Source organism: Cucurbita pepo, chromosome 4 (genome assembly GCF_057944985.1).
Source record: "Cucurbita pepo subsp. pepo isolate OVF chromosome 4, ASM5794498v1, whole genome shotgun sequence".
NCBI lineage: Eukaryota > Viridiplantae > Streptophyta > Magnoliopsida > Cucurbitales > Cucurbitaceae > Cucurbita > Cucurbita pepo.
This window is the reverse complement of record NC_141801.1, coordinates 13,308,441-13,328,504: the sequence shown is the minus strand read 5'-3', so window position 1 is coordinate 13,328,504 and position 20,064 is coordinate 13,308,441. Positions and strand designations below refer to the sequence as shown.

Below are 20,064 nucleotides of genomic sequence, written 5' to 3'. Positions count from 1 at the left end.
CTTCAATAGTTTCAGCTCACCTCCCTCCATCATGTCAATTCTATTTCAAACTAAGGAGCAGGCAACACAAGGTTATAAAAGGTGCTCATAATGATAAAAATGTATCCTGTTATCCCTTAGGATGATCCAAAGTCTCAGGTCAAGAAAATATTATTGATGATTAAAACCTAACAGAATGGTGCTTCAAAAACAACCTTTATTTAGCAAACAAATGAAAGCATTGGAAACTTTTGCCGGACATTTTAATTGCCACTGGATTCTTAATTCCATCATGTGCTTCCGCTAGCAGTCTTTGCCTGTCGAGCTTCTTCTCGCATGGTTGCTTTTACATAGATTTCATAGCAACATCCTGAAAAACATACAAATAACAAAGATCAGCTTCTTTTTTCTTTTATTATTATTATTATGGTTCTTGTTGTTGGGAGGGGTGGGTGAGACAAAATTCTCATTCCAAGATAACAGAAGAGATACAAAGAGAGGCAAGGAGATAGCCTTCCTACCATCAAGCATGGGGAGATTAAGGAGAAAGAAAGTCCCCATGATGATTGAAGATATCTTATCAAAACGTCTATATGACTTTGATCAAAGAAAGGTTACACGCTTTAAATTCTCTCAAATTATCTACCACTTTCCTCTAGAATTTCTATGTATGTTGTTAAAAAGTTTGTCATTAGTTTCAACCAAATGACCCATAAAACAGCTCTTGAAGCATTCATTCCCAAAAATATTTTCTTTCCTTTTAACCACCTTCACAAAATAATTTCAGGAAGAACGTATATCTTTATGGAAGCATCATTTTATGTTGAACATGCTCCATAACTGAAACCAACAATCTGCCGTACAAAAATAGCTCATAAAAATTGATCAATAGTCTCTTCAAAGAAAAGACGAGGTTGGCATGCTTGGGGATAGAAGTATGGTGTTGAATGTTGTCTTAAGTAATAACAAAGTTCAAAGTTGTTATGGACGGTAACATTGTACAAAAAAGAAAGAATCTTCTAATGACCAAAGATGACTTGGGGCGTAGAAACAGCAAAAACAAAATCATGCCAATTCACATAACATAGCCAGGTGCAAATGTGAAGCACTCGAAATTTACAAATTTTTAATTTTCTCCTTTGGATAATGGACAAATTAACTTCCCTACCCAAATTCTACTCATGGAAATAAAGTTTGTGGGGGAGATCAAATGTTCATCTATGAACTCAGTTAGCTCAGTGCATCATCCTACACAAACATTTTGTAGTGTATAGAAATTGTGAAGAAAATAAGCCACTTGTCTCGGTAATTACCACTTGATTCAATTACTAGGACTAAGTATCATCAACTTAAAATGAAATCTTTCATACTAGCTACTAAAGTTGAAAAGCTAGCACACCAATTAAATAAACAGAAAAAAATAGCTACTTAGTCTCAATCGACCTGTTGTTAGCAAGCTGCATCATGGATAGAACTCAAGGATAATGCCACTAAAGTCTAAAAGGCACTAATAATAATGTGGCAGTTGCCACAATCCTAAAATTGGGAAAGAACAAACTAGGTTTGGCTAAAAGCATGGAAAGTTTGAAATGCCGAAAGCCAATTTTCATTTCTAAGAAGCTTGCAAAGATATGAAAATCTCGTAACGACATACATCACTCAAAAGATCATTCAGCCACACACCATCCACATCAATGTTGCTATAATAGCAGATAGCAGCAAGGACCCACTGGACAAAGAAATAAGTATTTTATTTAATGGAAAAAAGACTCATACCAGCAACAACCACAATGGTCAGAACATCTCCAATTTTCTTGATTCTAGAGACACCTTTCTTGTGTGATCTGAACCGCCTTAGAGAAGGGTCCTCAGCTAATAACTGCAGACATTCAACATATTAAAACTCATTGCTTCACATACTTAGCAACTAAATTCCCTCACACAAATGCCAGAGGCGAACCAAAAATTAGATAGATATTTATTTACCCACGTGTAGAGGAATGTTCTTCGTGTGATGCAAGGAATAAATATTTTCAAACATAGTGCTTAAGAAAGTATCGCTACGGAAATCATACATGCTGAGTTTGAGAACATACTACATAATGCAAAGCAAACCCGTAATTTTCACCAATACTATGAACACATCACTTTTAACCAGGGTTTCAAGCCATTAGCACGGGATCACATTAGTTAAGAAAACAGCACGGCGACCTCCCATCCCCTCTAATTTCCTAGACCTAAATACAGGAGTTCGAACAGGTTCGAAAAGCTTCCATCTACACTAGGGTCGAAAGATTCAAATACAATAAAGCGAAAGGAACTAGATTACCAGCCATACAAGAAAAACTGAACATATAATTATGAGATATCAATTAACATAATGGAGCTGCGATGAGCTACAAGGAACTAATATCCCAAACCATGGAATAAACCGCTACAGGAACAATTAAAGATAGCAATTAACAAGGAGAAAGTAAAACATGCTTACAGCCTTTTCACGAGTTCCTGGCTCGACGTGGAATCCGCGGCGCGAGAGTGATGAAGGATCCACCTGTTGGTCAACCAAACAACTCCAGAGATTGAGAGAGAGAGAAAAAAAAAAAAAGAGCGATTAAGAAAGAAAAAAACTATGAGACGATCGAAGGAGAAATAACCTGGGATTGAGATCGGAAATGAGAGGCAAGAGTGGTTTTGTTGAGCAAAAACGCCATTGTTCCTGAGTAGGAGATGCGAGAAGGAAGAGGAGAGCTGCGATGGTGAGATGAGGGAGAAATTTGGTAATGTAAAAACCTGAAAGGAAAGTGGGCTTCTTTCGCTGCAAACAGAAATGGATTCAGCCACTTAAACGCAATATGAATTGCCTTTAATTATGCCACTTTAAAATTACGTATTTCTATTACATTACGACATACTTCACCAACATAAATTATTATATTCGGTAAAAAAAAATTATATAATTTTTTTTTTTTTTTAAATTTAAAATAATATTTATTAGCGATGAAGTTAGATGTGACCAATGGTACTAAATAAACAAACAGTGGAAATGGGAAATGAAATACAAGTGTGGATTATGGATAAACGAAACAGTGGAAATGGAAATGAAATACATGGATTATGGATAGCCACGCGTTTAGACATGCAAGGAGGAAGCAGGGTGAGAATCAGCTTCTTCACCTTGGCGCAAGACTTCGAATGCAAACCACAAGAGGAGAAAGACTAGAACATGGCGTTTGGAGCAGCTGCCACTGCCATGGCATCTAAGTTTGCTGGAAGGATCGGTAATCCAATTCGGCTATCAACTTCTCGGCTTCCCAAGCTCCGCCTCCATCGCACTCCTTTGCTTCTTCCGCAACCGTTCTCCGCATTTCGGACCAATCAACCCCGTAAGATTCATTCGCCCTGCCTCTCTATTCGCGATCCTTTTACTTGTTTTTCCGATTGAAGATCTGCGAGTCATTTACAAGATGATAGACGTCTGTTTGAATGGCTAGAGCCAGAGAAGAGAAATGGCGAGATTAATTGCATGTTCATGTGTGCGCCTTTTGCAAATTGACTCGTGGTTTTAAACCTAATGGGTTTAGGGTGGTATTGTCTAAAGATTAGTCTCGTTCAATGAAATTAGCTTCTCTCGGAAAACAGCACACCATAATCTCCCTGAAGATTGATGAACAATGCAGGATTGAAATTCCAAATTTGCGCTATAAGTGAATCTGCAGTAGATCCTGTTTCTTCGAACAGAGAGCATGGAGAACGATCGCCTGAAAGTTGGAAGATCAAAATGCTCTATGATGGAGATTGCCCACTCTGCATGCGTGAGGTTGTACCGAGCCATCTTGTTTGCTTTTAAATTTAGCCTATGGAATCGCTCTTAGTAGAATTTGGCTTTTTTAAATTGTTGATCAATGCCCTTATTTGTATCTAATTCTCTGTGAGTTCTTGGTATTGCCAGGTTAATATGCTGAGGGAGAGGAATAAGCGATATGGCACAATCAAGTTTGTTGACATAAGTTCAGATGATTACACCCCAGAAGAAAATCAGGGCCTTGACTACAAAACCGTATGACGTTTTACTTCTGGCTTCTGAATGATTGAATATTGAGAGATCAAATATCTGAATTTTGAAAGTATTGATTGTGGTTCTTCTTCCTGTTATCTTTCTGAACATTACTTGATTGTGCCATATCATGAATTATCGATAACAGGAAGAAGAATCACAATCAATACTAACATTACTTGATTTTGAATAATACTAACACCATGAACTATCGATCCATCATTATTCTTGTTACGACCCAATTTTTGAGGTTTCGAGAAATCGAACCGTGATGAAAATACGGTCGTGACAGATTGGTATCAGAGCCAGACACCGGATGGTGTGCCAGCGAGGATGCTGGCCCCTAAAGGGGGTGGATTGTGAGATCCCATATTGGTTAGAGAGGGGAACGAAACATTCCTTATAAGGGTGTGGAAACCTCCTAGCATACGCATTTTAAAACCTTGAGAGGAAGCCCGAAAGGGAAAACTCAAAAAGGACAAAATCTGCTAGCTTGGGCGATTACAATTCTCATTTACTTCCTCAGTCTGCACTTATGAAATTCAAGGACCTATTGAAATGTGTAGTGTCTTTACAAATTTTTCTATTAAGAAAAAGTGGTTGTTATTGGACCAAAAAGAAATCAAACGAGTATTAGTTACTTTATTCTATTGCAATTTTTTTTCTCAGTCTCTAAGGAACAATTATGAAGTATTACACATCTATTGTCATTCAGGTTATGGGAAGAATCCATGCTATCCTTGCAGATGGTACCGTGGTCAAAGATGTGGAAGTATGCTCCTCTTTTTCCTTTCCTTTTCCTTTTCCTTTTCTTGTTCTTAAATTCAGTTATAAAATCATGATTATATTATATCATAGTTTTCTGTTGGGTCACTCGTTGTGCAACTCGATTATTGTAAGTAATACACCTTTTCCCTGCCATGTGAAGTATTTAAAATTTTGGCTTCTATAAACCTCGGGCTCGTTTTTCTCTCATCCATTGATCTTTTAAAACATATCTTGTTCAAATATTAGATGCTTGACAACCTTTAGAACACAGATTTACTCATAGATTGTCTCTGTTTGCCCCCCTACCGTGCTTCTTCTGCAGGTCTTTAGAAGACTTTATGAACAAGTTGGTCTTGGATGGGTATATGCTGTTACAAAATATGAACCAGTAAGTCTTCTCGAACTTATTTGAGCTTTCATCTGTCTGCTCCACCAGGCTCAATTTTTATCCCAGGACACCGATTTCTCAATGCCTTCACATTGTTGCTTATGAACAACTTATTTCCACAGGTTGGAACATTAGCCGACGCTGTATATGGTCTCTGGGCAAAATATCGTCTTCAATTGACAGGTGAAACATGACCGTGAGATTTTTAGATAATATAGTTTCTGTGTATATGAGACCCCAAATGGCTTGCGTACAGCAAGAAAAGTATAACTCCTTATGTATGCCTTACATCCATAGCAGTCTTCTTGTGCCTAGAACTTGTTGCGTGGTTAATGGATTTCCACACTTGGGAACTATCCACATAAATGCGTTTTTTGACTAATTCAAAATGCTGTCTACTCCTTCAAATATCAATTCGTAGCTGCATTAACAAAACTGACGAGTCTTGAAGTTCTTGATGGTTTTACAGCATGGTTGTGATCCTATTTCTTTGTCACTATGATATGGTTTCAGGTCGGCCACCGCTAGAAGATATTCTGGTTGCACGAAAGAAAAACAAGGTAAACTTTTGTGCTTTTTATGAGTTCTGTCAGCTTTAACTTACAAGAATGAGATTCTCACAAGAAAGAAATGAAGAATTCTTCTTTGGCCTATCTTTTATTTATGGACTTAGAAGTGGACATGAAATAAAACAGGAATTTTTAAGAATTTATAAGCTTATCTTGGGCTTCTGGCCAAGGAATGATTGATCTTTATAAACATATACACATACATTCGGCGTTTTCTGCACAGGATGAAGTATGTAATGACAGCAAGGCTTGCAAGGCGTAATCCTTCTACACGGGATGACAATTCTCACTTGGTCATTGGATTATCAGAAAGGGAGAGAGCTAGCATACGTTTCTTTTACATTCCTGTATACATGGCTGCCTTATAGACTCGTGTAACAATACTTTATACGTAGTCCACAGAATGTCAAATGTACTCTAAGTAGATATCATAGGCACTTCCCAGCTCTCCTTGTACTCAACAATCTCGTTGCTTTTCCTAATGAAAGGTATTGATTTCTGCTTCTATTTATAACATCTTGCTGATTCAAGAAGCTAATAAACTCATCAAAGAAAACATTTGTTTACCGTAACGCCCTATCGGTCCTCCAGAAGAAAGCTAAAGTAAGGTTCAATATACTGAAAAGAAGAAGAAATAGTTCATAGACACTGAAAAGAGGAAAAAGAGAATTTTCTCAAGACATGAACTTCTTATAAAAAAAATTATATGCACTATTAAAAAAAACCTCCCATTCCCAATGTAAAAAACAGGCTGAAAGAGAGTTTGTTTTGTACAGAAATGTATAGCGTAAAGAACCAAAGATAAGTATCTTGAGCATTCCGATCAACCATCAACTGAGACCAGATACTTTCTGATAGTGTCGAAAATTGCTACATAATGTACACACACTTGATCAGGGAGAAAATTCTTCTGGCTCAGATACGGGCACAGCAAGGCACCTAGAAAAAACTGCATAGCACCGTCTCCATACCAAATAACACGCACCACCCCGAGCTTCTCGTCATAACCACACACATTTTAACCTGGACATCAGTGTGTTTTCCAGTATCAACCATAGTCCATTTTTTCTTTTCCACGACCACCTTTGTATCAATCAAATCTGCGTTTGTTTCTCCTAATAAACAAGAAGTACCATTGCAGCACACCATATACCTTAGTCCATCTAGTTTGTGCAACACCTTTTGGGGTAGCTCGTGATTCTAAAATCGAGCTACACTGGAAACCAGACTCTAAAACTTGCATATGATCCACATCGAAGAAAGATGAATTTAGCGGCTCGGAATCACAGATCAGGGAAGAGCTGGGATAGTTTGGGGAACATGGAATCTGATCATGTCTTACTACCATGGAATCAAAAGCCTGCAAAGCATGATCGTCCAAACCACTCACATTCTCAATAGATCCCATCGATGAAATTATGTCAGAAGAATAGGCATTGGATGGTGTGAAATCAAAGCCACTAAATTTTGGAGAAGCCAAATACTTGATACCATAAGAATGGTCCACCATCGGTGAGCTCGGGGTGTAAAGGAACTGAGAAGAGCTACCTACAAGAGAAGTTTCATCATCCATAGAATCAACTTGTTCCCAGTGTTCGTATGCGGAGATAACCAAGCTGTGAGCATCAGCCTGAGTTCAGAAAAAACGTTAACAAATCAGCTGAAAAGAATGTAAAACAACTGAAAAGAATAATACATGTATGTTTAGAAGAGACGGGAGATGAGTGCCTTTTCAGTTTCAGATAGCTTATCTATGGGAACGTACTGGTAATCTGAAAGTAGCCCCATCACTTGTCCTACAACATTAAAGACCACTCCGCTTTTCGGTTCCAAATCGTGAGGTTTGTACACATAAATCTTCTTATTGAGCACACATGTCTGCGCATGCTCAATTGTAGCTTCCCACATTTTGGTAGGCATGCCACCAAGAATCTGCTTTTTAAGACGAAAAAAAAAAACAGTAACGTCGCTTGCATATGGAATACTGCGGCTTAAATTCTACTAGCAAAGCCAAATTTTGCATAAAATGATAGATGTTACACGAGGAAAAGGTATTATTACATTACGAAGCCTTGAAGGTTGTACATAAAGTTGACTTAGGAAATCTTGCACCGTGTTGATTTTTTCTTGGCTCAGGCGCTTATGATACGCTCCATCTTTGCTAATTTTCTGCAATCTCCATACTTCATCTTGCAGAGATGGAGGATGGTGCTTCTTGTACACTGAACAAAATGGCAGAGGTTAGATTTAGAAAGGAACCATGCCCAGAAAATCAAATAATAAAGCTAAGTACCCACATTCGCCACGGTGATCCCTGACCACGAATGATGCAGTCTTTGCTTCTAGTATTCTCGTTTCATTATTGTCGTCTAAAATTCTTGCACCCAGCCTGAACCGACGGCTTCTAGTCCAGCTAGAATTATCAGTGAAAGAAATTTCACCTACCAAACCAATGCCATCTTTGAGGTTCACAAATGTATCTCCTGTAAGAAGTGATTTCTTTCCTTCCCTTTCTCTAACAATGTTGTTCTTAAACTCTTCTATAGTGTAATTATCAACTCCACTCTCAAAATCACCCTCCAGCACTACAATTTCCACTTTGGCTGAGGATTGTGGCTCAGTGTCAACAATCTTCCCACTATGGGTATCAATCAAAGCCACCTTCAAGTTGGAACCATCTCTTCCTTCAATGCGAGCTCCAGTAAATACCGGGAGAGATATATCAGTTATGAACTTCAATTGAAAGCATCTTGGCTCGGAAGAACAGATTTCTTTCCCTCCATTTTCATCATTCCTTGACATAAATCCATTGATATTTCATCAGCACCTCGAATATATTATCCATATATAGATGCTTTTGGATTTTAACGACTTATGATCACATTTCACCTCCTCTCTATTCCTTTGCACATTGGTCATATGCTTCAGTAATTAAACATAAAATCATGAAAAGTTACCTTTGCACATTGGTCATATGCTTTCTTAGTGCCAATTCAACCTCCTCCTTTACCTGTCAGCCACAACTAGCAAGCTTACAGCAAATGCTAAAATTTGCAACTCAAGGAATAGAAACATTAATGCATCTGTTGAAACATAAATTGAAAAGTCTACTTGGAGTATGTTATTATTGTTCAGACATGAAGGTAATTGAATAGGTCAGCATTCTAGAAATAGAAAGAGAGGTAGTCTTCATACCCTACGACACGTTAGAGGATTCGTGGACCTTATATTTTACGACAATCCTTTTTTTACCCAAAAGAATAGGAAAAGATCCTCAATAGTTTGGTAAATGCTTAGACTTCCATCACTATTCATAAATTTTCTACAGCAATGCTATGAACATATTTCTTTTGGTGATCATGCTTACCACTTTACGTATGAGTGGCTCCAATAACTTTTGCATTGATTGCGAGAACAAAGCATCCTGAACCACACTGTACATAAACAAACCATCATAACAAGTGATTAGAACAAATTAAATGTATTCAACGTATATACAAGAAATGGACATTCAAGACTCCAAGAGGCTGTGTTATAGCAGAGGCCACGACAAGAATCAAATGCCGGACTAATGTGCTGCCCCTGTCACAATTGCACTTCAACACGCCCTGAATGAGCATGACCGTGACACCCCCCATCCCAGTTGTCTTGGTCTTCCTAGTATGTGACCAGCTCTTCTCTGAGTCGTAACTAGTTTGAGTGAGTCCAACCAATTCCCCATTTCCTATATTCATCACAGAAGATCATGTTTGATAGCTTCATCAAGCGAACTTTATCCTTTAGGGGAATCTCAAACAAACTCAATTGCACAGTGGACACTCATTATGATTCCCCATATAAATGCATCATTTTACTCTCTCCTCAGAAAAGTCCCAAGAATTCACCCAAAAAAGACTCAAACATGAATCATCAAGCTCTTGTACCAACTCAAGTAGGATAAATACAAACAGTTCTCTCAAAATTGAATTAAACCAATGAAGCCAGATCGCACCAAGTTCCTACTTCGGATTCTAACCTTCCAGCAAATGGAATTCAGGTTCAAAACATAAATCAGCATTGCTAATGAAACACACTCGAAATCCATATTGCAAGGAAGAATAACAGAAGCCCAGTATAATCAAAGAGGAAACATCAAAAAATGAAGTAAGATAGAGAGAAAGAACAGTGCAGTACCGAAAGAAACTAAACTTCCTACGCTTATCATCGGGATTGTCACCATCCGCCGGAGCATCTCCATCATCTGGGTTTCTTTTCTGCGACGACATAGGAGGCAAGAAGACATACAGACACGGGATGAAGCGGTGGTATTGCCGAAGATTACAATGAACTAAAAAGACCAACATGCGGCGCGAGAGACAACAAAAGATATACAAATATGCGAATATATACAAACCCACATAAAGAAGCAAAAATTAATAGCGATCCACCAAAAAAAGAAAAAAATCTACAAAAAGAAAACCATCCGATCCCCTTCGTTCTCCATCGAAGTTCTCCTAGCCTTCATCCAAATTCGGGGCTCTTGCCCTGAAACTCAATCGCAGTCGTCATTTTTCCCCTCAAAGCTTTCAGGGTCATTCTGAAAAACAAGAAACTGATGCTGTGACCAAGTCCCGCCGCGAATAAGAGGCGTATTAGCCAGAAGGGCAGCAGAAAAAAAGGAACGTTAGGTGGGGACTTTTCCGGTTGGGCAAAAGGCAAAGGGCCGGTGGATTGAGTAGCCAGTCAGAGAAAGCGGGAGCGTATGGGTGGCGAAATGAGCCCTGTAAACCGCGTCGAGCATCGGCGCTAAATGGACCCTTTTGCACGTCTTTCTGCCTCGGCCCGTAACATCGCTTTCCCTTACCAGATTTACCATACCATTATGCCCCTAAGTGGGCCTACTCTCCTCAAAACAATTATTAAATATGCCTCACTCTAATACTCAATATTTAAATATATGTAACTTTCAAATATATATGTATATATAAATAATTATTTGACACAAATATATATTATAAAAAAAAAAAAAAAAAAAAAGTATAATTTACAAATTTAATATTTCAAAATTAGATAAAGTTGGAGGATTCAAGTCCCCCTTTGTTTTTTATTTAATAAAAATATAGTCAAATGCTTCATTAATTTTTTTTTCAATGATTTAAATATTTTTAAAATTCTAAAAGAAAAAAACGCAGTCTTACAAATTTTTAAAAGGGTTTTTATCATCAAAAAAATAATTTGAATTTGGTGAATAGTTATCTTTATAAGCATGCTACAATGGGTGGATTATTATCATAATATTTGTCACCAAATCATTAGTCAAAGAGTGATAGCAACGTATAAATAAGTAGGAATACTTCGGGGGCAAAAAAGTAAAAAGGAGACGTGAATCTCAACTCAAATTGGTCTCATTTCCACGAATCTTCCTTTGTACTTTCAATCTTACATCACTTATCACAAATCTTTAGACTTTGGGAATGACACAAATACCCTCAGCTCTAAGAGCCCAAATTCGATAGTGCCAATCCACGTGTTTCATTTCAACCATCACTAAAAGCCGTGCTTCAGTACTCCCAAATGTCATGTCATCATACAACCCTCACACTCCCAAATGGCAAAAATAACTCGAAAGCCCTTATACTTGCTATCTACATAGTCAAGTCTATCCCATTGATAGGTGCACAAGTGTGTTTATACTCAACTCAACATATTTTTGGATCAAGTAATGACCTCGGCTCAACACAACATTGGACTAGTGTGAGATTCATCCTTGCAAGTTACCTTCTCAACCTAACATGCCTCAATATCTGAACATTCATGTTGGTGAGTACCTATTTCAAATTATTGCTTTTACAAAGTTCTTAGTACGTTGAAGGTTATAGTAATTACAAGATGGTTAGATGATTGAGAAAGTACCTGAGTTTGGTTGTACCAATAATAGCATTAAATCTTGAAGGATGCTCCATCTCTAACAAATCTCCCAAAATCTCTCCCAAAATCTCTCCCAGCCACTACTCCATCTCCTTTTTAACCCCCATTCATCCCCTCCGTTTTCCTCACACCGCAATTGCTTCCTTCTTCCTCCTCACCACACTACACACACCCCTTCCACTTTTCCACATCCACAGGAAGCAGGTTTCCCCCCGCCTCCTTCCTCTACCGCCATGCCCTTCCTTCACTCTCCCGCTCTTCTTCTTCTACTTTTCCTATCTCTTCCTTTCTCACTTCAATCTCAGCTTTCTCTCGATTATTACCACAAGACTTGCCCCGATTTTGCACAGATCGTTCATGACACTGTTGCTCGCAAGCATGCTACTAGCCCTGTCACCGCCGCTGCATCTATGCGCCTTTTGTTCAGCGATTGTTTGGTTGGAGGCTGCGATGGCTCTGTTCTTGTTTCATCCAATGTCTTCAACCACGCCGAGCGCGATGCTGAAGTCAACCGCGATCTTCCTGGTGATGCCTTTGACGTCGTCACTCGAGCGAAAATTACCTTAGAGCTCTCCTGCCCTGGGATCGTCTCTTGCTCCGACGTGTTAGCGCAAGCGACTAGAGATCTCATCGCGGCCGCAGGCGGACCGTCGTACAAAGTTGAATTAGGGCGAGAAGATAGCCTCGTCTCCAAAGTTTCAGACGTGGAAGGCAACATTCCGAAACCGAATCAATCAATCGACGAGTTGATCAAGCTATACATAGCGAAAGGCTTCACGATTCAAGAAATGGTAGCGCTATATGGCGGACGCACGATCGGATTCTCAAATTGCAAGGAATTCAGCGACCGGCTGTTCAATTTCAGCAAAAACACACCAACAGATCCTGAGATTAATTCGAAATACGCGGAGGCGTTGAAGATGTCCTGCGCCGATTACGAGAAGAATCCAGCAAGTTCGGCGTACAGCGACCCTATAACGCCAGGGAAATTCGACAACGTATACTACCAGAATCTGCTGAGAGGAATGGGACTGTTGGCGTCGGATCACGCGCTGGTGAAGGATCCAAGGACAAGGAAATTCGTGGAGATGTATGCAGGAAACCAGGCATTATTCTTCAAGGATTTTGGAGAGGCGATGGAGAAGATGAGCGTTCGAGAGGTGAAAACTGGCGGGAAAGGAGAAGTGAGGACAAGATGCGATGCGTTCAATTCAATCGACCACCATTAGGCCATTTTGGCTTTTCCTAAATAAGTCTTTAAGGGGATTTTTTTTCGTTTTTTTTTTTTTTTTTTCTTTTTTCTTTGTAAGATTTATTTGGAAAAACATTGTAGAGAGTTTTATTGATGGAAGAGAGTGAGGAAGAGGAATATTTTTTTTGTAATTGTGGTTATTTCATGTTTTAATCAACTCAATTATCTTATTATTTTATTTTATTTTATTATTATTATTTTTTTTTTTTGCTATAGATGTGTTTTAAAAATGGTGAGATTAACAATTATACGTGTCAAATGGTATCCGAGTCAACATTGGATAGTGTGCCAGAGTTGCTAGTTGTGGGCTTTAGTTGTTAGAAATGGTATTCGAGTGGACATCATATGATGTGCTAGAGTTGCTAGTGGTGACTTAAGTTGCTACAAATGGTATAGAGTTTGACATTGAGTCGATGTGCAGTGGGCTTAAGTTATTACAAATGGTATAGAGTTTGACACTGAGTCGTGTTAGGAGGCTTAGTTTTGTATTGATAACCACAGGCTTAGTTTTGTATTGATGACCACATATATGCATCGTAAGAGGTTTAGCTTATTATGATATAACCATCTACTATATCAAATATATAGTTTCAATCTACTAAATCAAGACTAAGATTAATACAATAACTGTTAGAAATTATTTATTTTATTATTATTATTATTATTATTATTTTTTTTTTTTTTTTTTTTTTTTTTTTTTTTTTTTGTCAGATCAAGTCATGAAAAACATTTAGATTTTTTTTTCTCTTTTTATCTATTTTTCATTTCTATATCCTTATTCTATTTTTTTTTAATTCATAATTATTTGGTACAATTTTAAATAAAAAATATTTATAACCATTAACAAAAATAAATAATCAACAAACAAAAATGTTAACATTTTAACATTATTATAAAACTATTCTAGTTAACATTGTTATAAAACTATTTTAGTTTTTAAATGAAAAATAAAAAAAAAATTACATACAAATATAGAAATTCTCAATTTCAAAAATTCATTTCTTTAAAATTACTCAAAAGTATATATATAGTCTATTAACATTATAACATTGAACGTTTCTTCAAAATAACATATATGTATAAATCATATTCATTAAACCTAACCAAATTTATAGGGAATTGTTTGTTAGTTTATTTATATTATATTCAATAATTCGTTAGTTTATTTATATTATAAAAAAAAAATATTTAAAAGTAGTATAAAGAATGCCAATAACTGGTTATTTTATTTATAATATAAACCATATATATATAAAAAAAAAACTAAATATAATAATAAAATAGATGTGGTGTGGAGTAGGTTGAAGTAAGACTTTATCACAACTATGGCAAAACCATGAATACATTAAACTAGTTTATACATTTTGTTTGGTTCCATTAAATCCAAGGGATTTGTCCTACAAATCCAAAACCAAACTTAGTCAATTCAGGTATAGAAAAATTAACTCAACACAATCTCTATAATTTGAGTTGAGTTCGTTCGGGTAGTTGAATATACAGTTCTAATGTGAGAGTTGCTAGCAATGAGTTTGAGTTATTACAAATGGTATAAAGTCTTGAGTTATTACAAATGGTATAGAGTCGACATTTAGCACTGTGTTAGAGCTACTAGTGGTGGGCTTGAATTATTACAAATAGTATAGAGTCAACAGTATTTTTAAGGAATGCACGATTGAATGTCATAGCATATAACAGTATTCTTAGCGAGTTGGAGATTATTGAGAGAGTACCTGAGTTGATTGAACTGAAAATTTCTCCAATCTTAGATGCGTAACTATAGCATTCTTGCATTACCAAAAATAGCATTAAATCTTGAAGGATGCTCCATCTCTAACCAATCTCCCAAAATCTCTCCCATCCACTGCTCCATCTTCTTTTTAACCCCCATTCATCCCCTCCATTTTCCTCACACTGCAATTGCTTCCTTCTTCCTCCTCCCCACACTACACACATCCCTTCCACTTTTCCACATCCAGAGGAAGCAGGTTTCCCCCCGCCTCCTTCCTCTACCGCCATGGCCTTCTTTCACTCTCCCGCTCTCCTTCTTCTACTTTTCCTATCTCTTCCTTTCTCAGTTCAATCTCAGCTTTCTCTCGATTATTACCACAAGACTTGCCCTGATTTTCCACAAATCGTTCATGACACTGTTGCTCGCAAGCATGCTACTAGCCCTGTCACCGCCGCTGCATCTATGCGCCTTTTGTTCAGCGATTGTTTGGTTGGAGGCTGCGATGGCTCTGTTCTTGTTTCATCCAATGTCTTCAACCACGCCGAGCGCGATGCTGAAGTCAACCGCGATCTTCCTGGTGACGCCTTTGACGTCGTCACTCGAGCGAAGATCACCTTAGAGCTCTCCTGCCCTGGGATTGTCTCTTGCTCCGACGTGTTAGCGCAAGCGACTAGAGATCTCATCGCGGCCGCAGGCGGACCGTCGTACAAAGTTGAATTAGGGCGGGAAGATAGCCTCGTCTCCAAAGTTTCAGACGTGGAAGGTAACATTCCGAAACCGAATCAATCAATCGACGAGTTGATCAAGCTATACACAGCGAAAGGCTTCACGATTCAAGAAATGGTAGCGCTATATGGCGGACGCACGATCGGATTCTCAAATTGCAAGGAATTCAGCGACCGGCTGTTCAATTTCAGCAAAAACACACCAACAGATCCTGAGATTAATTCGAAATACGCTGAGGCGTTGAAGAAGTCTTGCGCCGATTACGAGAAGAATCCAGCGAGTTCGGCGTACAGCGACCCTGTAACACCAGGGAAGTTCGACAACGTATACTACCAGAATCTGCTGAGAGGAATGGGACTGTTGGCGTCCGATCACGCGCTGGTGAAGGATCCAAGGACAAAAAAATTCGTGGAGATGTATGCAGGAAACCAGGCCTTATTCTTCAAGGATTTCGGACACGCGATGGAGAAGATGAGCGTTCGCGAGGTGAAAACTGGCGGGAAAGGAGAAGTGAGGATAAGATGCGATGCGTTCAATTCAATCAAACATTAGGCCATTTTTTTTTTCAAGATTGATTTGGGAAGTTTATTGATGGACGAGAGTGAAAGGAAGCCTGTAATTGTGGTTATTTCATGTTTTAATGAACTGAATTTTCTTCTTTTCTATTCCTTTATTTATTTATTTTTTTAAATCTCTCTAATGGTAATGGTGTACCAAGTTGCTAGCCGTAAGCTTGAATTGTTACAAATGGTAATAGACACGGAAGCCGGTAGGTGTGAACCGTTACATGGTATATTGAACTGGTGTGGGCTCTCCTTTGGGCTTTGAATGATTTGGGCTCATTCTATTGAACTGGTGTGGGCATGTCTCATGATGATCTATTGGAAAACAAATTATCCACTTAAAATTAATTTTAAATTAATGACTATTTGCAATATTACTATATTTTTATTTAAAAAATCGTTTATATTTTTATTTTCATTTATTTTAATAGATTTGGATAAAAATTATGCAAATTTTTTATTTTTACATAAACTAATAAATTTTAGAAGATTTATTTGATAGTTGATATTGTGCATTGTCCAAATTAAAATTATAAATTTATTTAATTAATGAATTTAGTAAAAAATTATATAAAATAAAGTTTTACTAATCAGTTAAATTTCAAAATTTTTATTTACGAAAAATAAAATAATATATATAACTGAATAAATCATTTATTTTCCTAGTGTGCGGTAAGGATGATTGCAAGCACTTATAGGTGAGTTGTCTCGTTCTTACCTTTTTAATATTAAAATAATGATATATAAAAAAACAGATCATAACACTTTTAGTTTTATAAAAAAAATTATAAAATTTCAATAATACTTTTTAATTTTAAAATATTTTTAAAATACTGATGAAAATTTAAGAAGTATTTTATTATTAACAAATTTTAATGGAAAAGGTTAAACTTATATTTCTTAATTACGCTTAAACTTAAAAATAAAAATAAAATGTATTAAACTTAGAAGAATAATTTGGGAATAAAAATATTTTTTTAATATATTTTTAAAGATTATTGAAAGTTAAAGTATTTTAAAGATATATATTTTTTAATTTATAGAAATTTAGATTTATAAAAATACAAATAATAAATAATAAATAATTAAAAGGAAAAAGAGAGATAGAATGATGGAATTGTGTGTGAGGAACATTATAATTCCAATCCAAAAAGCGGAGAATTGCTTGTGCCGTTTCTAGAGGACAAGAATAATTTATTTATTTTCTTCAACTTTCTCTCTCCTAATTTTTTTTTTCTTTTTATTTAAATATTACTCAATATTATAAAATATTAATTATTGTATTTATCAATTTATAAAATGTCAAATAATTATCTACACATTACGTTTGATAGCACTCTAAATCAACACAAACCTTGTAATTTAAACTTAAATATAACTATCTGTGCTGATTTTTTTTTTTTTTTTAATAAAAGGCCGTTAATCTAATAAATAATATATTTGATTCATTAATGAAAACTACTTGAATGACATGGAAAAGAAAGTCTACTTTTGATCGTGGGCGCTAGACGTGAATGAAGAAAAATGGTGTATCTAGAGAAGGAATGTTTGGGTGGTTCCTAATTGTGTTATGCTTCGTTTGTAAGCTCAACTAGAAACACATGCAAAATAAATAATGGTCGTTACTCTTTTTAAGGAGACGAAATCATTTAATTAGACTAATTCAAAGTAAAAAAGGTTTTTAAATTGTATTATTGGACAAAACAAAGAATAGATTAAATGTTGAAAAACAGAGAGAAAAAAAATGTGAATTTTGAAATTTTAGAATTAAAAATTTTAAAAATCAGAATCTTTATATAAAGAAAACGAGGAAGGGAACTAAAAATCAAAGTGTGATTTATTTGACAGGGAGAGTGGAGAATGGACTGTTTCTAAAACCACGGAAAATAGAAATACAAAATAAATAAATAAATAAATAAATAAATAAATAAATAAATAAATAAATAAAGGAAAATGGCTAGCCTTCAGCGTTGACCGGTCAACCAAATAATCAGACCCACACAAACAAACCAAACTGCAACCCACAGCTGGTAGTAGACGCCCTAAAGCAACTCACTCGCTCCTCTTCCTCACGCTACATTTCTCCCTCTTATCTTTTTCGTCACTCAAATCTCTGTGCAATTGGATTCCGATTAGGTTCTTGCAGGATTTGGGGTTTCAGCACTGAGGCGGTGGCCGTGGGATTTGGTTTCTGTTTTTTGTTTTCGCATGTATGGGTGGCAATGGCAAGTTCCGGTGGAAATCCATCTTCTCCCATCGTCGTTCTTCTTCTAGTTTTAGGGTCGAATCCAAGGAGCCTCCTAACGAGTTCATTTGCCCAGTTTCCGGATCCTTAATGGCCGACCCGGTTGTTGTCTCTTCCGGCCAGACCTTTGAGCGTGTTTCTACGCAGGTTTGCAGGAGTTTGGGGTTCTCCCCTGTGTTAGAGGATGGCTCGACCCCAGATTTCTCCACTGTAATTCCGAATTTGGCTATGAAGAAGACGATTCTCCATTGGTGTGAGGAGTCCGGTGTCAGGAATTCTCAGGCGCCTGATTACGACTCCGTGGAGAAGATTGTTAGAGCATTGATGGAGGAGAAGGACAAGGAGAAGCCTCAGGTTGGAATCAGGGATTCGTCGGATAGGGATTTGTTAGCGGGGGTATCGGATTTGCCGCCGGTGAATTTTTCGCACGCCGTGACGGAGTTAGGCCACCGTCCAGAACGTTACTACACGAGCTCGTCGGAGGAATCGGTCATCGTCGGAGGGAGTCCGGGGACTCCGCTGCCGTTCACGACTCGACCTGGGTGTTATTCCTCTTCGTCTTCTTCCTGTGAAGTTGTTGAAAACGAAGCGCTCATCCAAACCCTAGGCCCTAATTCATCGATACCCCAAGACGAGAAGGAATTGTTATCGAAGCTCACGAGCCCCGATGTGTTTAAGCAAGAAGAAGGCGTTATTTCGCTTAGAAAAATCACGAAAGAAAATGAGAAAATTAGGGTTTCGCTTTGTACGCCTCGGATTCTCTTATCTCTCCGCCCTCTGATTACATCGAGATACTCCGCCGTACAAATCAACGCCCTCGCCTCTCTGGTAAATCTCTCCCTCGAAAAGCTAAACAAGCAAAAGATCGCCCGGTCAGGTCTGGTTCCGAACTTAATCGACGCGCTAAAAGGAGGACATGCCGAAGCGCAAGAACACGCCGCCGGAGCGCTCTTCAGCCTAGCCTTGGAGGACGAAAATCGGATGACAATCGGAGTTCTAGGCGCACTGCCGCCACTCCTTTACGCACTCCGATCGACTAGCGAGATAACTAGAAAGGATTCCGCTCTGTGTCTATACAACCTAACAATGATACAGAGCAACCGAGTGAAGCTCATCAAACTCGGCGCCGTAACGACTCTACTCTCCATGGTGAAATCAGGTAGCTCAATGAATTGGCTGCTTCTGATCCTCTGCAACATCGCCGTGTGCCAGGAGGGAAGATCGGCAATGCTAGACGCCAACGCCGTCGGGCTCTTGGTCGGAATGCTGAGGGAGAAAGAATTGTACTCGAAATCAACTCGCGAGAATTGCGTTGCGGCATTGTACGCACTCAGCTATGGAAGTATGAGGTTCAAAGGACTGGCGAAGGAAGCCGGAGCAATGGAGGTTTTGAGGGAGATTGCTGAAAGAGGAAGTGATAGAGCGAGAGAGAAGGCGAAGAAGATATTGGAGAGGATGAAGATGAGAGGGACATTCAATGAAGACGATGACGACGATGAAGAAGAAGAAGAAGAAGAAGAAGAAGAAGACGGCAATGGCGGTGAGTCGAGTTTCGAAAGAGGCGGACTCAGTTTGAGTCGGTACCGAAACGGCGGTGGAAGAAGTCCCAGATCGGCTAATACGACGCCGTTTTGATTCCTTCTTCGTCCTATTCTGTCTGTCCTTGTTTGTAAACAATGTAATTAAAATGGTCTTTTTTTCTTCCTCTTAAAAAAAGACGATAAAGTGAAATTGGAAGAATGCTAATTTTTAATTTTGATTTTAATTTTTTTGTAGCTGTGATATTTCAATATTTATTGTAGATGGGTAATTACAATGGAATTTTAATTATTATTATTATTAAGGCAACTTATGAAGGATATAAAAGTTAATTTTATAAATGAA

At 37.7% G+C, this 20,064-nt stretch overlaps 4 protein-coding genes and 2 pseudogenes across 7 annotated transcripts; 4 read left to right on the top strand and 2 right to left on the bottom strand.

The window, feature by feature from the left end:
- Window positions 1-72: 72 nt before the first annotated feature.
- On the bottom strand, window positions 73-2,820 carry LOC111792111 (succinate dehydrogenase subunit 7B, mitochondrial). Its single transcript, XM_023673446.2, has 4 exons — window positions 2,634-2,820; window positions 2,468-2,530; window positions 1,756-1,858; window positions 73-349 (listed from the first exon to the last, which is right to left on the bottom strand). The coding sequence occupies exons 1-4, from the start codon at window positions 2,688-2,690 to the stop codon at window positions 270-272; spliced, it is 303 nt and encodes a 100-aa protein (XP_023529214.2). The 5' UTR covers window positions 2,691-2,820; the 3' UTR covers window positions 73-269.
- Window positions 2,821-3,107: 287 nt separating this feature from the next.
- LOC111792998 (Putative thiol-disulfide oxidoreductase DCC) lies at window positions 3,108-6,265 on the top strand. 2 transcript variants are annotated; one of them, XM_023674653.2, is made up of 8 exons: window positions 3,108-3,362; window positions 3,657-3,796; window positions 3,929-4,036; window positions 4,749-4,805; window positions 5,124-5,189; window positions 5,312-5,372; window positions 5,703-5,749; window positions 5,982-6,265. In XM_023674653.2, exons 1-8 carry the CDS (start codon window positions 3,203-3,205, stop codon window positions 6,018-6,020), a joined length of 678 nt encoding a protein of 225 aa, XP_023530421.2. In that variant the 5' UTR covers window positions 3,108-3,202; the 3' UTR covers window positions 6,021-6,265. The 2 variants fall into 2 exon arrangements, with proteins under 2 accessions (XP_023530421.2, XP_086979479.1); XM_087123353.1 differs by having other exon boundaries at window positions 3,231-3,362; window positions 3,640-3,796.
- Window positions 6,266-6,357: 92 nt separating this feature from the next.
- On the bottom strand, window positions 6,358-10,607 carry LOC111792997 (Calmodulin binding protein-like protein). Of its 3 annotated transcripts, none has more exons than XM_087123351.1 (7): window positions 9,932-10,600; window positions 9,126-9,192; window positions 8,716-8,768; window positions 8,056-8,552; window positions 7,820-7,980; window positions 7,487-7,693; window positions 6,358-7,388 (listed from the first exon to the last, which is right to left on the bottom strand). In XM_087123351.1, exons 1-7 carry the CDS (start codon window positions 10,099-10,101, stop codon window positions 6,849-6,851), a joined length of 1,695 nt encoding a protein of 564 aa, XP_086979477.1. In that variant the 5' UTR covers window positions 10,102-10,600; the 3' UTR covers window positions 6,358-6,848. The 3 variants fall into 3 exon arrangements, with proteins under 3 accessions (XP_086979477.1, XP_023530419.1, XP_086979478.1); XM_023674651.2 differs by having other exon boundaries at window positions 7,487-7,690; window positions 9,932-10,597; XM_087123352.1 differs by having other exon boundaries at window positions 7,167-7,388; window positions 7,524-7,693; window positions 9,932-10,607.
- A 1,177-nt stretch (window positions 10,608-11,784) lies between these two features.
- On the top strand, window positions 11,785-13,087 carry LOC111793658 (peroxidase 41 pseudogene; annotated as a pseudogene).
- Window positions 13,088-14,845: 1,758 nt separating this feature from the next.
- On the top strand, window positions 14,846-16,037 carry LOC111793613 (peroxidase 41 pseudogene; annotated as a pseudogene).
- Window positions 16,038-17,863: 1,826 nt separating this feature from the next.
- On the top strand, window positions 17,864-20,001 carry LOC111793835 (U-box domain-containing protein 38). The gene has a single exon (XM_023675893.2). The coding sequence runs from the start codon at window positions 18,148-18,150 to the stop codon at window positions 19,813-19,815; it is 1,668 nt and encodes a 555-aa protein (XP_023531661.2). The 5' UTR covers window positions 17,864-18,147; the 3' UTR covers window positions 19,816-20,001.
- The last annotated feature ends 63 nt before the right edge of the window (window positions 20,002-20,064 follow it).